Raw genomic sequence first — 18,023 nt, 5'->3', positions numbered from 1 at the left:
ATCCTCCACGACCCCTGCAGGTGGTGCCCCTCGGGCAGGTCCTGCCCAGGGACCCCTCACAGCCCCACGGGTCCCGGCCCCGCTGGGTTTGACAGGTCCCCTCCCAAAATGCCGAGTTCAGTTCTGACCCAGCATTAAAAACCCCAAGACTAAATAGCAGATTCCAGAATCCTGCAAAATCCCGCCCAAGAACATTTCGCTATAAAATCACAAGTATTAACAAAAGCTGAGAAAGTCAACAACGTTCAAAAACAAGCTTCAAGCACTTGGACTAGAAGAGCTCAGGCAATAAAATGAATTGGAATGAACCCTCACTTTCTAACATGTGAGCAGTGCAATGAAGGATTTATCTTAATTTTACTGGAGCCGCTATTAATAAAGTGCAAGATTTAAGAGTCTCAAAAAATAAAAATAAATAAATAAAAAAGACCCCCCCACTATACCAAAAAGACAAACCTCATTTTTATTTACTGTCATGAAGCTCCTGAAAAAACAATCAAATCATCCTGCAAGTTCAGAGGTACAAAAGAAATCTGACTTGAGTTTCTGCACCAAATCACAGCAGGGTTTGTCCCACTGGCCATTCAGAATGGGAGCAAATGAATGAATCCATATTTTCCAAGATATTTTCCATGGTCATCCTCCATTTCTTTAAGGCAGATTGCACCAAAGACTGATTATATTCTGCCTGGGAAGAAAGATGCTTTGAGTTATTTAAGCTTTGAGGTGCATTTAAAAATGACTTTCACTAAAGTCAGATAACTCCCAGGCTTGAAGGTAAGGCTTAAATAAAATTAGCCACTTGCCTGCAATATTTGCAGACAGAACACACTGGAATGCCCTTTCACACGAAAATCTAAAACAAATCTTAAATCTAATTCTGGCCAACACCAGCCGGAGACAAGATGAGAGCTGTTACCAATTCTGAGTTTGGTTCCCAAAGTGATTGACCCCAAAGCCTGCAATGAACTTTGTCAGAATTGTGCACAGCGGCTCTGAAACCCGGGCCCGCAATGACAGAAGTGTTTGGACCTGGGTGACGTCCCTTCCAGCCACCAATTGCACAGTGACAGCTGCTGCTCCCACAGGAAAATGGGCTTTGGGGTCATTGGAAGCACCAGCCCAGCCCAGTGCCTGGCTGCATTGTAATGAACAAGAGATTCACTCAGCCAATATATCGAGCAACAATCAATTTATCAATTCATTAGTTCAAATGATAAAATGTGAGCAAAGCAGCGTGCTGGGTACAGTGGGGGGTTCCCGAATGCTGAATTTTGCTGGTATTTATTGCCCATCTTCATAAAGCACTACTCAGCAGGTTTTTTTGGTGGTTTCCTCCTAGTTTCTATTTGTGAAGTCCGATTTCCATACCCCATTGTGATCAGTTCCTATTGGTGACATCGAATTTCTATTACCCCAAGGTGGTAAATTAGTGATGGTGATGTCCGTTTTCTCTTTCCAGAATCATACATCAGTGATGGTGATGCTTGGCTTCCCCTCCCAGGATCATGCATCTGTGATGATGGGGTCCAGTTTTCCTTTCCAGGATCCTCAGTTTTTTTAGCTTAGGATAAGCTCACTTCCTTCTTTTATTTAGTGGTTACCACTCCTTTTATATATCCTAAAGCTGTAGGTCAAAACCTCTCACTACAAAGCAGCTCAAAGCTTACAATAATTTTGTTTCAAAGCAAATAATAATACTTATGCATTCTTCTATCCTACATGCTAAAGGTCTAAAAAAACCCTTTAAACTTATATTGTGAGAACTTTAAAACTCACATTATTCACGTATAAGCATGCAAAATATTTGTCCAAAAAGCCTCTTTCCATGCTCTTTTTCCTGTTTGGTTATTAAAACTCGTTTTCAAAACTGTCCCGTGGCCGCATTCGACATATTTCAAAACAACTACACTGGTCACTTTTTGGTTTTTTTTTTTTTTTTTTTTTTTTTTTTTTTTTTTTTTTTTTTTTTTTTTACCTGACAGGAAACACAACCCCACATTTCACAGCAGGAACCCCGGCAGGGGAAGGAGGGGTTGGTTTGGAAGCTCCTGAGTGCCCCCAGTGCAGCTGAGCCCGGAGCCATCCCTGCCTTGCCGAGCAGCAGCTGAGGAGCAGGAGCACTGCCCAGTGCGCCCCGTCTGTGTTGAGAGTGTGAAAAAATGAGTTTCGCTCTCTTGGAAAAATTTATAAGTTTAATTAAAAAAAAAATAGACAGTTTAGGAGACAGGAAAGCAAAGGTATCTCGGCCGAGGGTGCCTCCCCGGAAAAGGACACTCACTCCTTCAAAATCCTTGTTTTTAAGGATTAACCTTTTACATATGCGTTTTTTTTCAAACATTCTTTTGAGTCCAGATGTCGTTTTGGTTTTTGGCCCCCCTTCCTTCGAAACTTGCCCCACTGTACTAAATAATCATTTTATTAGATAGAAGTCCTTGTTGGTGCCTGGGAGTTTTTCTGATACCAGAAGATCAATGAACTCTCTCTTGTAGCCTTTGTTTCACCACTGTCTCGGTCTTATCAATTTCAGCAATGTAGAAGGATCTTCTCTCTCTGCATCTTCTGGTTTGGTCAGTTCAGATATTACAAAGAGAAAAAAAAACCAGTCTTTTTACTATTCACCCTATGTCACAATCAGAAAATACATTCATCACCTTTCTAAACTCTATTAATAAAACACAATACAGTATAATTATACAGATAATGGTCATTTTAATATTTGTGAAAAGCCCACTTTCTAATATGCATTTATAACAAGAGGAATGACAGACTTGTCTTTACAAACTAGCAGTGGAGGATCTTCTGGTAGATAAAACCAGCACTGAGAGATGAAAGAAACAATGGGGAGGATTCCACTGATTGATGAATGGAAAAGAAGATATTTGCCTTTACAAACAAACTGTAGGTTTGCTGATAAATGAAACTGGATATTGAAAGAGGAAAGAAACAATGGGGGAAACCCATAAATTCCGTAAGAATTAAAAATTAAAAGGGGAGTTATACATTAAAGGGGAATTTTAGGTATTAGGCACTCCGGGAAGTCTGTAACTCTCAAGTACCTCAGCCAATGGAGAAAGAGAGAGGGAAATGCGGCCAGGAAATGAGGATAAACAGGAGGCTGCGTCCTCCAAAATTTGAGGGAGCCCAGGGGGAATGCCCCATGGCCTCTCCCTTAATCTGAATACAGTAAAAGGACTCCTTAGTCTCCTTTTTGGACATAAACCTCTGGCGTTTGTGGATTAATTTTCCTAACAGTGTCGGGCTGGCCGGGCCTGGGCGGGGTCTGGGGCAGTTGGGCCGGGGCAGTTGGGCCGGGGCAGGGCTCTCCAACCGCCCCGGGTGTGTAACTGCAACCCGGCAGCTGCCAGAACAGCCATGGAGCCCCGGCAGGTGGGTGGGGAAGGGGCAGCTCCCCCTGTGCCGGGCCCCGAGGGGCCTCGTGGGCCTGGGCTGTCCCACGGGGAACAGCCGCTTCCCTTTGGGAACAACGGGGCATTCCCGGGGCTGTTCTGGAGCCGGCAGCAGCTTTGGTGCTGGCCGTGGGGACGAGCCTGGCAGGGAGCGGGGGCTCCTGGCCGTGCCAAGGCCTCACATCTCCTCCGTCAGTGCGGGCACTAACGAGGGAGCAGCTCTTCGCTGCATCCCCAGCACCCCAGTTTACAGCCCAGCCTCAGCGCTGCCCAGACGCCGCGCTGGGTTTCTCCCAGTCCCCTCCCAGATGATTGCTCGTGGCCCAGAGGAGCCCGCAGGGAGGGTCAGAGGGTGCTCCGGGGGCTGGAGCACTTCTGCCATGGGAAAGGCTGCGAGAGCTGAGACCACTGCCTGAAGAGGGCTCAGGAGAGATCTTAGAGCTCCTTCCAGCCCCTGAAGGAACTCAGGGAGAGTTCCCTAAAGGAACTTGGGGAGGGACTTTGGACAAGGATCTGCAGGGACAGCACAAGGGGGAATGGCTTCCAACTGAGAAAGGGCAGGGATCGACTGGACCTGGGGAAGAAATTCCTCCCTGGAGGAGGAATGGTGAGGAGGGTGGGGAAGCCCTGGCACAGGTTGCCCAGAGCAAACAGAGGTTGCCCTGGAAGTGTTCCAGGCCAGGCTGGATGGGGCTCTGAACAACTTCCCTCCTGGTGTTCTCATCAGGTAAGATATTTTCCTGCAGGTTGCTTGTTCCATTTTCAAACTCTGGGGTTGAAAGGATTCCCAGGGAGGGGAGGAAGACCCGAGCTGGAATTCCTCAGCTGGGGTAGGCTGGGAAAACATTTAGGGACCATTTAGGACCAACGTCCTCAGGGACAGCCATGCAAACCTGAGTGTGCTCATCCCTGTGTTCTTCCAGGTGGCCCAGGAGCTTGGTCTGAGCCAGCAGATCCTTTCCCACATGTTCCTTCAACAGGAACCTTCCTCAAGAGCCCCAGAGGTGAGTACAGCTGTGCCGAGCTGCCTCAGGACCCTTTTGAGGTGGGACTTCGGGAAGGGAACTGCAAGAACCCTGCAAGGGGGAAGCTGCTCGGCCGTGGCTCTCCTGTCCAGCCCTGAGTGGGTTTCATTTCTCTGTGCCTCATTTCTGGGCTCCCATTTTACCCCAAAGGAGACTTCTTTTCTCTGTCTGGTTGGTTTAACAACACTTTTGACGGGGAACACGAACAAAGAGAACAGGAACCTGATCTCGGATGGTGCTGTTTAATTTCACTGTAGTCACCGATAAGGACGGGCAAGGAGACCAGCTCCTTTACAATTCTTTTATTAAGATCAGCTGTAGGTGGGTGGGGGACTCGTGGGGCTGTGAACGACGCAGGGGAGGAGGCCGTCAGCTTTGCCGCAGAGCAGAGCTGGGTTTTCCATTCCCGGGAAAGTTTTTGGACGAAACTCCGGGAAAAACGGCATTGGTCTCCTGGTCTAGAGATGCCGGTCTGGTCGAGTGCTGTTGAAGTTATGGTGACGAGGTGGAATCCAGCTCTGATTGCTGAGGTGCTCTATGGTTCTGCCGACCCAGAGTGGTTTTAACCTTGGCCCTTGGTTTCATGTTGGCTCATTGTTTTTAGGGGTTTTTTTCTTCTCCTTCTGGGTGCTGAGGTCCATGGGAGTCTTCTTCATTTACATGCCGGGTGGTGCCATTGGTGGCCATGCGGGAAGCGGCAGGGCAGGAAGCGGCAGAGGCAGCAGGGCCAGGGCGGGGGAGAGAAGCGGCAGGGGAAGCGGCAGGGCAGGGATGGGTACTCGACGGGGAAGAATACAGTTCTAAGGGAAGAGACTTTGAGGTAAATGGCATTGAACAGGGAAAGCATTACAATAACAATGGGTATGGGGTAAACAGTATTTAACAAAGCAGACCTTTCAGTAGGTACTAGATAATGCGATAAGTAGCCTTTAACCGGGAAAAAGGCCGGTATGGGGTAAACGTTATTTAACAAAAGAGACCCTTCAATAGGTAGGAGATAACAAGGGAACCGGTATTTTAACTGAGAGAAGGCACTTTACAGTAGAATTCTTTAACTGAGTTTAGAAACTTGGATTTTATTTCTTACAGTCACAGCACAAGCAATGTGCTCAGAGTAGAAATAGATTTCATATGTTTCAGCAGATTTTGAAATCGGTGCTCCATGAATGAACACGCATTCTTGTTGGGAGCAGAAGAGGCATTTCAGATGGTACTTTGGAATAGGACGGAATACCTCTGCCGTCCTCTTAGCAGGATAAAGCAGAGAAGGAACATTAGATCTCCATTCCAGACTATGAAAAGACTTTTTTTTTTTTTTTTCCCCAGACACTTGCATTTCATTTCATTCTTTTTTCTTTTCTTCGTTTAACACATTGCCCCTTCATGTCATCTTGTTTGGTGCTAAAATCCATGGTAAAGCATTTTCAGAAATCACTTCTGGAAACAAAAGGAAGCTCTCCTGGGACATTTCACAAAGGCAGGCAAGCTGTGACAGGGACAAGGGGGAGCGGCTTTAAGCTGAAATAGATGTAGATTGGATATTAGGGAGAAACTCTGGGCTGTGGGGGTGCTGAGGCCGGAGAAGCTGTGGCTGCCCCCGAGCCCTGCAAGTGCCCCAGGCCGTGTTGGACGGGGCTCGGAGCAGCCTGGGATAGCAGAAGGGAGATGGAATGAGATGATCCTTGACGTCCCTTCCAACCCAAACCATTCCGGGATTCTCTGCAATGAATTTAAACCCCACGATTCTCCCCTCACCACCCGCTCCCTCTCCTGCAGGCGTGGCAGGAGGCAAAAGAACACAAAGAACGACCCCGGAGCGGCGCAGACAGAGCGAGACGCAAACGAAAAGCAGGAAGCCATGGGAAAGCGTCCGGGACGAGAGCAGAAACACGGGCAGAGAGCGGCACAGGGACATTCCCGGGCTCGCCGCTTCACATCCCTCCCGCCAGGCTCCGGGAAATAGAAGCGGAGCTGATCTGCGCTGACGAGGCAGACACGGAGTTCGGCTCCTGTGAGCCGGCGGCGCCGGCAGTGCCGGTAGCGGTGCCAGCGGCGGTGCCAGCAGCGGTGCCAGCGGCGGTGCCAGCAGCGGTGCCAGCAGCGGTGCCAGCAGCAGTGCCAGCAGCGGTGCCAGCAGCAGCAGTGCCAGGAGCGGTGCCAGCAGCAGCGGTGCCAGCGGCAGCAGCTCGGGCTCCTGGCCAAGCCCGGGAGGACAGCCGCGGGCTCGGCGCTGGCGCGGGGCTCCAGGCAGCCCTGCGGGAAGGCAGCGCCCGGTGCCGGCAAGGGGAGTTCGCAGCAGCCGCCGCCAAGTTCTCCGCGGCGCTGGAGGTACGGTATCGGTGCGATTCAGGACGGCTCGTGTAGAACTCCGACTTCTTCAGAGGGCACTATAGCAAAGTTGATTGAAGGACAGGTTCTTTTTATACAGTGTTTGGGTACAATGAATAGGATCGCTCCTTTAGGGCACCACCTTTTTGCTAACGTCTCTACCAGTGAATAAGTTGGGAAAACACCAGGTGTCAGGAGGAGGATATCTACAGGGATTGTTTCGGGTTCCTCCTCACTATTTCCCAGGCCAGACTGAGAGAGTTTTGTCCTTGGCTCTCCCACAGGCTTCGAGGCACTGCCTGGAGCCTAAAATCTATTTTCTGACCACTGTCAGCTCCCCCAGTACGGGGCTAAAGGGCTGTGACCCCACGGCAAAGCCACGGCTGGGGCACGGGTGTGACCTGCAGGGCAAAGCCAGGGCTGTCCCCGCTCTCCCTGGGGCAGGAATAGCAAAGGGAACCAGGAGCAGCAGCCTGGAGTGCCTGGGGTTGGGGAGAAATCCTGAAAACTGAAAACTGGAGTTATAAATAAGCCACAGAAGGGGGGAAGTGTTGGGCTGAACTAAAGAATGTCAGGTGATTTCGTACTTTTCTCCAGTTATTAACTGTATTAATGTGTGGAGGAAATTGAAGTCCCATAGAGTGAGGGGGGGAAAAAAAAGCTTCTCTTTTTACTCTTAGCTCTATTAGCAACAAATGCCCTCTCAATAACTGGGGAGTTTTCTCTCTGCCTCAGCGATTGTTTTCTCTCCACTCTGACTGCATTCCCTTCAGCCAGGCATTTGAAACTCTGAGCAGGGCACTGCATGTTTCTTTAGCACTGTTCTGCCAAACTTGATTCGAAAACATTTGTCAAATATTAGAGATTCCCAGTTCACAAGAAAATATCCTATTCTTAATTTTTTTTCCCTGCAATAGTGAAGTAATTTCTTAATCAATAAATATTATAGCAGTCAGTGAGTAAAATGACAAAGTGTCATCTTCCTTAAGGGCTTTTTTGCCCCCTGTATTCTGATATGAGCTGTGGTAGAGGCAGCACCACGGGTCACTTAAGAAGAGAGGAGGACTTTGTCTCCTCCTATGAGGAAAAGCTGGCGAATGAACATACCAGGAAAATGGATGAAGGAATTAATCCCTGGGATTGCAGACAGAGGGATTGGGACATCACAGAATTGTAGGGCTGGTGCTCCTCAGTGTAAGGGTTTAGGCTTCTTTTTTCTCTTGCCAAGGTCAGGATGAATACATGGGAAACGAAGGACTGAGTGTGGACTTGGACTGTTCATTATATCTTATCAATTTACAGTATTTACAGGCTCACACACTGTGAGGCACAACTAGCACGCCAGGAAAACGAGGTACAATGGAGTGCTTCTAACTCCTTCCGAGGCCTTTTAAATGATAATTACCCAGTACCAAGGTGACACTATATTATTTATGGTTTTGATCCAATAGTGACCACTCAGGGCCTGCAATGTAGACCTTTTTCACCCAGTTACAGAAAACCACCTAAACCCATGAAGAAGAAGGAAGAAGAAGGTGAAGAAGGACAAAGACAACAGCCAAAATCCTCCATCTTGACTCACATGTATTACCATACACTAAAACCCCAAATTCTAAGTTTCTAGGACTCCAACACCTCAGCAGTCTCTAAATCCAGCTCTCCTCAGAAACAAAAAACCCAGAACATCCCTGAAAGATGCTCCTGTCCTCTGTGCTGATTTTTGTAAGGCTGACTTTAGTTAAAGGCAGAGTCTATTAGATGTCAGTTTTCTCCACTGATCAGTGACAAAAAGCATTTCCACCCAGCAAATGGTGTATTTTAATATTTGGAAATCACGGTTTTGTTTCATGTGCAGTTTTGCAGCAAAGGCTTTGCTCCAGAGGATCCCTTGAAGTCCTCTCCAGATGATATTTCCAGGCTTTCCAGTTGGATCGAGTCAATGCTCGTCATCTGCTACTTAAAACTGGGGCAGCCTGACCTTGCTCTGCATCATGCACACAGGTGAGAGGAGATACAGATTAGGTCCACTGCTGAGACTGAAATCCAAATTGAAGCTAAGACTAGGAATAAATGCTGTGCAGGAAGAACCAGTGTGCTAGTGAGAAAAGAGGAATCAAGCAAACACACCTTACACGTGGCACTGGTGTTCGGATCGGACTGATCATCTCTGTTGAAGGGTCAAGTTTTGCCCACGTTGCACCTCTGCCTTGGACAGAGAGTATTTCAGAATACCTCAGGTTCACCTTCTGATGCATTCCAGATGCACAGTGCTGCCGGGGAGATGGGCCAGACACCGGCTGCTCCTGTCAGGGGAGCTGGGGGTTAACAAGAGCTGGTGCTGTAGCAGTTTTGTTTAGGTTACTTACATGCCAAAGGCAAGAGAGACTATTACCCCCGGAACATTTTTTTCTGGAGCAATACGCAAACCTCTAACGAAATTGCATTTAGGATAAAACCACAGTGAAATGAACCTTTAAGTGACATTTTTTAGTAATGTTTTCTTCATTGAGCACAGCTGGAGAGAGAGGAAGAGAGAGGGAGTTCCCCTGACGCTTGAGATGCAGCACTGAGCTGAGGCACACAGTGTCTGCCTCAGGCACCGCTTGATTCTCAGGAGCTTTTGAGAAGCCCCAGTCTCACCCTGTCCATCCCTGTTCTCTCCCCAAGGAGCATCATTCAGAACCCCTCTCACTTCTGCAATCACCTGCGCCAAGCCGCTTGCTTTCGCTGCCTGCACAGATACTCAGAGGCCGCCAGGTACTTCTGCTGCTCGGGCTTCCACAGGGCTCCTCTGCATCCCTTTCCTTGCAGCAGTGACACATCCTCTAGGAGCCAGGCTTTTCCCAAATCTCTGGGAGCCTCGCCCTGGCTTTGCGTGTGTGATCTCAGGGGCAGCAGAGCAGAGCTCCAGCCCCCCCAGTTCACATTAATGTGAATAATCCCAACTGTTTTCTGGCAGAATTTGGTGAGCTTAAAAATGCGTTTGCTGATGTTTGTCTAAAAGTTGGGCAAGGACTGGGAGTTCTGTGTGAGCTTTGGTGTTCAGCTCAGCTGACACTCTTTGAGCAGGACCTCCTTTCAGCCTGGCCACAGAGCCCCTCCTGTGGCTGTCCCCTCTGGCTGTCCCCTCCTGTGGCTGTCCCCTCCTGTGGCTGTCCCCTCTGGCTGTCCCCTCCTGTGGCTGTCCCCTCCTGTGGCTGTCCCCTCTGGCTGTCCCCTCCTGTGGCTGTCCCCTCCTGTGGCTGTCCCCTCCTGTGGCTGTCCCCTCTGGCTGTCCCCTCCTGTGGCTGTCCCCTCCTGTGGCTGTCCCCTCCTGTGGCTGTCCCCTCCTGTGGCTGTCTCCTCCACTCTCTGCTTTGTCCCCAGGAGCGCCATGGTGGCGCAGTGTCTGTACGTCCTGGCCGACGGCGCGGGGCTGCAGACCAGTGACCTCCTGCAGCTGTACTGGCAGGTAACACCTGACAGCCTGGGCCAAGCTGGGAGGGACCCGCAAGGATCGCCCAGACCAGCTCCTGGTTCCCAAGAGTCACACCCTGTCCCTGGGAGTGTTGTCCAGCTGCTCCTGGAGCTCTGTCAGGCTTGGTGCTGTGACCACTTCCCCAGGGAGCCTGTTCCGGTGCCCAAACAGCCTCCGGGGGAAGAACTTGTTGCTAGTATCCAACCTAAACCTCCCCTGACACAACAATGCTGGATACGGCTGCTGGAGGCATTTCACAGAGTTCACAGAATCACAGAATGACTGGGTTGGAAGAGACCTTCAAGATCACCGAGTCCAACCCATGCCCCAACACCTCAGCTAGGCTACTGCACTGAGTGCCACGTCCGGTCTTTTTTTAAACACACCCAGGGATGGTGACTCCAGTCCTTTATTATTCTTTCCATGAAAAGCTTTTTTCCTAATACCCAACCTGTATTTCCCTCGAGACTGTGTCCTTTTTTCGTAAGGCTTCATGATGAGGCTTTCAGAGAGCACAGAATCATTTTTTCTCTCCATCTGAACGACAGTTTCTCTTGTCCCTGTCTCCTGCTTGAAGATGGAGGCTCATGGAGTCTCCACCCAAACCACCTGGTTGTTTTGTTTGGGTTTTTTTTCACTAGCCTTTACCCAAGGTGAAACGTATCATTTCTTTGCCCGTTTTTAGGCTATGATTCAAGAAGCCCTCAGTGGAGAAGACTCTTTTTCTGCTCTGTACACACCTTTTGAGAAAGAGGACAAGGCTGACAAGATAAAGGAGGCCAACAAAACCTTTGCTGAGAAGTACCCTGATTATGTGCAGCACATATTTACAGGTAACAGCAGGTTTCAGCTGCCCTTAAGCACTGTGGATTCTGTTTGTGCAGCCGAATTCAAAAGGGTTGGAGACAGTTGGAGAGTTTGAGCTGCTTGGCCTTCAAACACTTCTGCTGCTCTGGGGAATTGGGCTGAATATATTTATCTCAGGCATCGGCAAAATTTAAACTGTTGATGCAGACAGGTGCAGAGCCCAAAGATTCAAAGCCCAGTGAGAGCTGGATGTGTTGGTTTTGCCATCTGTGTTTTGGCAAGGTTTCTGGAGACCATTTCACTCCTTCTTAGACTTCCCTTTTCTTTCCTGCATAAAAGTAACTTCTCTTACAGCTGTAAAGAAATATGACAGTGGAAATTATTTTCCTTTCCCTACGCAGATCCTTATGGAATTCACCTGTTGCCAGAGAAGGCTGAATCTCACCCTGGCCAGCAGTACTTACTGACTCTTGGCTTCAGAAACAGAGAGATTGGTAAAACCGTGGAAAAGTTTGTAACTCGAAAACTGCCAGTCTTTCCAGGTGTGCCAACTTGCTGAAGAACTGGCCTGGCTCAGGGGGGACCCCCACAGTCCTTACTAGATCAGGTCGTGAGGGGTGTCTCAGGACCCATTTCCATCAGTGGCAGCAGCCCTGACAGCCCAGGCAGCTCTTCTCATCCTCTTCGCTCCTCCTGCAGTTCATCCAACATTCTGCCAGATCCCCTAAAGAAAATGGAGATGAATGAACGAAGCCTCTGTGGCTCTGTGATTTCATTTCCTAGGCCAGAAAATAACTTTCAGTCCCAGCACGGAGGAAGAAGCCGACACCTTTTGGCAGAGCACTGAGGAAAGGATCATGGCAGCCTTGGCTTTTATCGGAAGCACCAAGATAAAGGTGAATATCCCATTCCGGTTATGTGGTGTGTGGGAGGGACATGTGCTTTTGGGGAGGAATTCCTGCTGCTCATGCTCCTCCAGGGTCTGGAAATGCTCCCTGGAGAGGATCTGTTCCTGCTGGGGGCATTCCCTTGGATGCACTTCAAGAAGCTGCACCTACAAACAGAGTGTGGGTTGGACACTGGAAACACAAGAAAATCCTGGTCTTTCTGAAAGCCCCAGAAAAACTGCAATTTTTAAATTTTTGACCCCTCCCAATTCTCTCTTTGCTTTTGGAGATGAGATTCCTCTATTGCCACTACTGCAGTCTCAAAAGAGTAACAGGAAGAGAAAAAACTTTGAAATCAGGCAGGTTTTGCATTCCCCACGACTCCCCTCTTCTGTAAATGGATTTGGAGGAACAAGACCACACAGTTCGAGCAGAGATAAGCAGAGAGGTCTGCTTCCCAGGGCACAGGGAAAAGGAACGCATCCTGTCAGAGATGAGAGCAGAGTGCTGCCTTAGGGCTGCCCAAGCCAGTCCCCACTGTAGGAATTTACACTGCTCCCGCAGAGCAGTATTTTCCACTAGCTTTACACCTCCCCTCTGACATTTAAATGTTCTTGCTGCAGCACAAGTGCCCTCGCAGAAAAGCCAGGTGAGACCCCAGCAGCACAGAAGGCAGCAGCCAACTGACCTTTTCCCCAAGGAGGTTGGCACAGCAGCCCCGGGGTCCGGGCAGGGGCTGCCCTGGTGCCACGTCCACAGCAGCCAGGACAGGGAACTGGGCTGAACCAGGGGTTCATAACCAGCCTCAGGGATCAGTGTGGGAGCTGCCACGGAGAGGAGGAAAGCCCCAGGGGAGAAGAGAGAGTCACTGAGTTGGAACAAACAGCTGCCAGGTCCATGTCCATAGTCAGAGGAAACACATTCCCGTTCCCTTCAGCTTTCAGAGCGTTCAGTGATCCCAGCAAGACCAAACCTCTGACCCATGAGCAGATGGCAGTGCCAGTCCAACCTGGCAACAGAGATGGGCACAGAGCCAGAGCTGCTCTGCTGATGGGGACTGCCGTCTCTTTATGGCCCTGACAGAGATTTTTGGGCCACTTTTGTTTCCTTTAAAGTATTCCACAATTGTCTTCAAGCCACAAACATGATTCCACATTATTTCCATCACACATCAGCTAAATTAAAAATGGCCAAACTTCAGCTACAGACTCAAGCACTACCACTTACTTGGATAGGAAAAAATAATATATTTGGGGTTTAACAGAACAAACACTTCTTTCTGCTGCCCTCTTCCTCATTTGTGGATGCAAACATGCGATCTAATTTGTTCTGCTCAGGCTGGTTTTGACCAAACCCACTCAGTGCTGAACCCAAGCTCATTCAACCATGGCACCACTTAAGAGAAGTCAATTCTGCCCCCCCGGTTTTGCAACCACACAGCCTGGAGTTCGGGACATCATTTATACACAGTCTGTTGTGGCTGAGATAGGAAAGGAAAGCTGGAACATGCTCCAAACCGGCCATGGTCCTGCTGCCTGGAGGCCAGAGACCACCTCTGCAGGTTTCAGTTCCTCCAGGGTCTGTCTTTGAAACCATGGATTGGTCTGCACCCAAACCATGAGCTGACAGCCTGCATGCTTTCCCGAGACTGGAAAAGCCATCCAGGAAAGTCAGGTGACATTCAGTGGAGGGGGTGATGGAAAAACCCGTTCCAAAGGAGAAAATTGTGTTGGTGTTTGTTATCTGCTGTCTCCCCTTCCCATCTATCACGATGACATCTTTATTTTCCTAGTCTTCCTAGAGAGCTCGTGGCAAGAAAGTCTTTTTGGTGCCTCTCTGAAGGCTGTCCCAGCAGCATGGTCTGAAAGGTGCTGGCTGGCTCACTGCTGACAGCAGGACCAGCCAACACAGATGAGAAGCCTGGAGGCACAGGACACCGAGGATCAGGGTGCTCCCTGTGCCTCTCCTCTCACCTTCTCTTTTTTCTGGGCACACAGGATGAGCGTGGCCCCTGTACACGGGCCATCGAGAAGTTCCACCATGCCAGCCTGCTCAGCCACCTGCAGAGAGGGGAGGAACACGCCCAGGTGATGACCCAGGCCATGGCTGAGCTGGCCACTGTTCCCTACCTGCAGAGAGTCTCTCAGGAGGATGGCCCGCTGGTAGGTTTTGATTTCCAACACTTGTTTTGGCCTCTGCAGGCTGAGAGAGGGAGAGCAGGAAGGGCCAGGGCAGAGTTCTGTGCTGTTGCCATGTGCTCTGGAAGTCCTTTTTCCAATGTGGGGACCTGAAAGGGTTCTCAAATCCTCCTGCAGTGCTTTGACAGAGGAGGAGCTGATCACCTGCAAGGGTGACTGACAGAACCACCAGGACTCACCTGTCACTGTCTATTGAAAATCCCTTCTCTGCCCCCAAAACCTCTCCAAACTGGTCTGGAAACAGGACAGCAATGACTCAGCTCATGCTGCCTTGACACCTCTGACACCTCAGAAGGCACCTGCAGCAAAACAGCCTGAACTGGGGTACAGCTGAGAAGGAGGGGGGGGGAAAGGAGGGAAAACTGATTTTCTGTGCTGGGTGCATCTAACAGACATGCTCCCTGTCTGGGAACAAACCTGTCTGCCAGCTCCTGGTAATTTGTCAGACTTGCTGCAGAGGTGAAGAATCCGTCAGGCTGTTGAGAAACACGGACTGGGCCCTTGGCAGACCCAACCCAGCTCCAGCAAGAGCCAGCAGTGGGATGAGTGCTGCAGCCAACGAGGCCAAAAGGGATGGTTTCCAAGGGGGTTGGGAAAAAAGAGGAGGAGGGAGCATCTCCTTGCTGTGGATCAGTGGCCAGGTGGTGTCTCCTCACCTCCCCTGAAGGGATGCCTCAAGCCTTCTGCCTTGAGCACACCCAGGGATGCTGGTACCTACAGACACGGTGCTAGTAGATCTTAATTCCTTGTCACAAGTAAAATGCTTGTGAAGAGACTCCAAAAACTTTTCGTTTGGATTCCCTTTAACTTAACCCAATGTTTTGGAAGATAATTTTTTTAGAGAGCACCAACAGCACAGGTCTCAAGTACCAGTTTTCCCCAGTTTGTTCCTAAACACTGATGTTAAAGGGCAGGACACCCTGGATCCAACCCGTGTCTCTCTGTCTCTGAATTAAGAGTAGAGGCAATAAAGGTATTTCAGATCTACAAGAATGCAGTGCAAGGGCTGAAACAAAGATGAGTTGGCCGTGCTCAGTGTGTGAAAAATGAGTCGCAAAATCATCATTCAAGGATTTGAATTAGGGTTTATTTTGTGCGTTCAGAGAAATGATTTCTCTGTGAATTCCACACTGATTGTTTGTGTCCCGGTGCCACAGCTGCAGTCACTGATGGCAGACGCCATGGACATCCTGGCAGGAGGACCTAGAGAGCATGCGTGGGCTAAAATACAGAAGGTAACAAACAGCCTGCAGCAAAGGGCAGGAAATGTCCCTGAGCCTGGTCTGTTCAAACGGCAGAAAAGACAGGAGGTGCCAGGGTGAAACCAGAGCAGGTGAAACCAGAGCAGGTGAATCCTGACCCGTGCCTGGGCTCAGGCAGCAGCCGCAGGGAGACGTGTCTGATTCGCCTGGGAGCCAGCGAGGGTCCGGCTGCATCCCTGCCGTGCAAACACCATCGCTGCCGCGGCACCAGCAGCAGCGCAGTCATGTCAGCACCTGATGTGCCAGATCAGTTCTAATTCGGGGGGCTGGAGCCCACTCCTGTTCTATAAATATGAAAAGCACAGGCAGACCGTGCCAAACAGCAGTTCCGGGTAGGGACATCATTCCTCTGCTGCTTGCTGGTGGCATCCCCAGCAGCGCAGACGCTGCTGGATGGCCCTAAAGGAGCTGCCGTAAATCCTGCTGCTGTTCTGGTGTCCCCTTTGCCCTAACTCCACACCCCACCCACCACCTGGGACCCATTTTCCTTCCTCTTTCTGCCCTTGGTGCTCACGCAGAGACCAGAACTGCCCCCAAAACAGAACAGGCACGTTTAACAGAGGAGGAAAGTCGTGCAGACACTTTAATTTGGTCTCTGGCTGAAGGGTCCTGCGGGCTCGGTGGTTGTGGTTAATAGGGCCAAGCACTATGGGATCAGTCTTCCCCAGACTTCCCATATACTAGCTGAGGACTTCCAAGGCTTTTCTTTCAACGTCTTCAAGACAAGGCTGGCATCAGAAACGCTCTCTCTGCTCCTCTGCACATTTCTGTGCCGAGCACATCACAGCAGAGCCGCCCCACGAGGCTCTTTGGAGAGCCCCAAGCTCCCCGTGCTCCTGTGGCAGTGGATCTTTTGGCAGCAAAGGAGCCAAAGCCCAGGCACAGGTGCCCCTCGAGCTTCAGCAGCACAGCAGAAAACCCTTTCCCGTGGCCTCGTGCACGGTGCAATGTGCAGCCCATCCCCTGAACAGGTCCCCCTGGGCAGCTCCATGGGCACCAGGAGGAGGAGGAGGAGGCAGAGCTTCTCTCCCAGACTCTTTGAGCCCTGGGTGCCCCAGGGCAGCAGATGGAACGGTGCAGAAACTTTCCTGCTTGCCTCTGTCAAAAACACACCCCCTGGCTGACCCAAAGCACGGCCAGAGCATCTGGCACAGCTCCAGGCCAGGCCAGGGCTGAGGACACTTTGGGGACAGCTCAGGACATGGATCTGTACAAGAGGAAGCCACACTCAGACTGATTTGCTTTGTGCTGTGCCTGAAGAAGCCACACTTCACTGAATGCCTGTCAGCATGGCAGAGCAGGAGTTTTTTTATTTTTATTTTTAATTATTTCAGCTTTAAATGCAAGGGGCAGATTGATTCTTTAGATCCTCCCATGATGCAGGGTCTGTAGAGCAGGGCTCTGTGTGAAGGGAGTCTGTTCCACAGCAATGAAGGAATTGAATCCAAACAGAAATGGAGAAAACAAAAATAACGACAAACTCGGGTATCACTGCTGCCACCAGTTGTCCAAGAGGAGCCTCTGTGTATTTTTGTTTCTAAGTGCTATCAGTTTTGAAACAAACAAACTGCAGCGGCTTTGAAAGTTTTTATGGAAGCAAATGGACTTGCTTGTGACACTACTTCTTTGGGATTGCAGGTGGCACTAATCGAAGAGTACCTGAGGGAGGGAGAAGAGTATTTCTTAAGCACCCCACACATGCAAATACCCGGAAGGGAAAACATCAACTGGACTCCAAAGGGACAGAAATATTTGAGGCTGAAAAATACAAACATGTTCATTCCCAACCCAGAAAGCTTGGCCACAGGGCCCAAAAAAAGACGCATAATTTTTGCAAAAAGTTGACTTTGTAGGCATTTTGTAGCTGTTGATACCAATTTGATAGATGGCAATCTCATTTTACATTGTACTAACTTGAAGTTGTATTAATGTAAATTTAAATTGTAGTCAATTATATTTAACTGTATAAATATAACTTGTATTTTAAATTTAAGTGGTATTACGTAGTATTTAGTGGCATTAACTTTAGTTTGCAAATTTAAATTCAGATTGCATTCATTTGTATTTACTTGTAGTAATTTTAGATTGGATAAGTTTAAATTGCTATTGTATTAAACTGTATTTAGTTGTGTAAATTTAAGTTGTATTGCTTTCAATGGTATTGAACAGTATTTAGTTGCATTAACTTTAGGTTATGTGAATTTAAATTCTATTAACTATTGTTTAATTGCATAAAACTAAGTTGTATCAGTTTAAATTTAAATAGTATTTACTTGCATTAACTTTAAGTTATATGAAATAAGGCTTACATTCCAGTAAGTTAGATTTGCTTGTATTAATTTTAAGTTGTATGAATTTCAATTTAAATTGCAATTAATGTTGTAAACTTTTAAGCTGCATTTGTTTAAATGTCAGTTGTAGTAAACGGTACTGAACGGTATAAAATGTGAGTTGTACGAGTTTCAATTTAGATTTTATTCAGTTGTGTGAAATCTTACTAGGCTGTATTTAATTTAACATTACCAGCAACACCAGCCTTGTGCTCTGGGCATATCCTGTGTCCACGCTCAGTCCTGTCCTGCTGGCCCGAGCAGCTCTGGACACGGGGACCCCTCCATCCTAAGCTGGGCAGAGGATTTTGTCACATTA

General features: G+C 49.0%; 1 protein-coding gene and 1 pseudogene across 1 annotated transcript; one reads left to right on the top strand and one right to left on the bottom strand.

The window, feature by feature from the left end:
• The window catches only part of LOC136303663 (uncharacterized), a 265,948-nt pseudogene that overhangs the window by 187,201 nt on the left and 60,724 nt on the right, over window positions 1–18,023 (bottom strand).
• On the top strand, window positions 4,354–17,219 carry LOC136303681 (spermatogenesis-associated protein 16-like). The gene is made up of 12 exons (XM_066207273.1): window positions 4,354–4,414; window positions 6,212–6,470; window positions 6,597–6,763; window positions 8,619–8,764; window positions 9,431–9,520; window positions 10,130–10,214; window positions 10,906–11,053; window positions 11,429–11,569; window positions 11,811–11,923; window positions 13,912–14,076; window positions 15,270–15,347; window positions 17,013–17,219. The coding sequence occupies exons 1-12, from the start codon at window positions 4,376–4,378 to the stop codon at window positions 17,217–17,219; spliced, it is 1,638 nt and encodes a 545-aa protein (XP_066063370.1). The 5' UTR covers window positions 4,354–4,375.

The sequence above is a fragment of the Chamaea fasciata genome, unplaced genomic scaffold (genome assembly GCF_029207755.1).
Source record: "Chamaea fasciata isolate MVZ Bird 193981 ecotype frontalis unplaced genomic scaffold, bChaFas1.0.hap1 SCAF_40, whole genome shotgun sequence".
Taxonomy (NCBI): Eukaryota; Metazoa; Chordata; class Aves; order Passeriformes; family Sylviidae; genus Chamaea; species Chamaea fasciata.
Note: the sequence above shows the minus strand (reverse complement) of the source record. Positions and strands in the feature narration are given on the sequence as shown.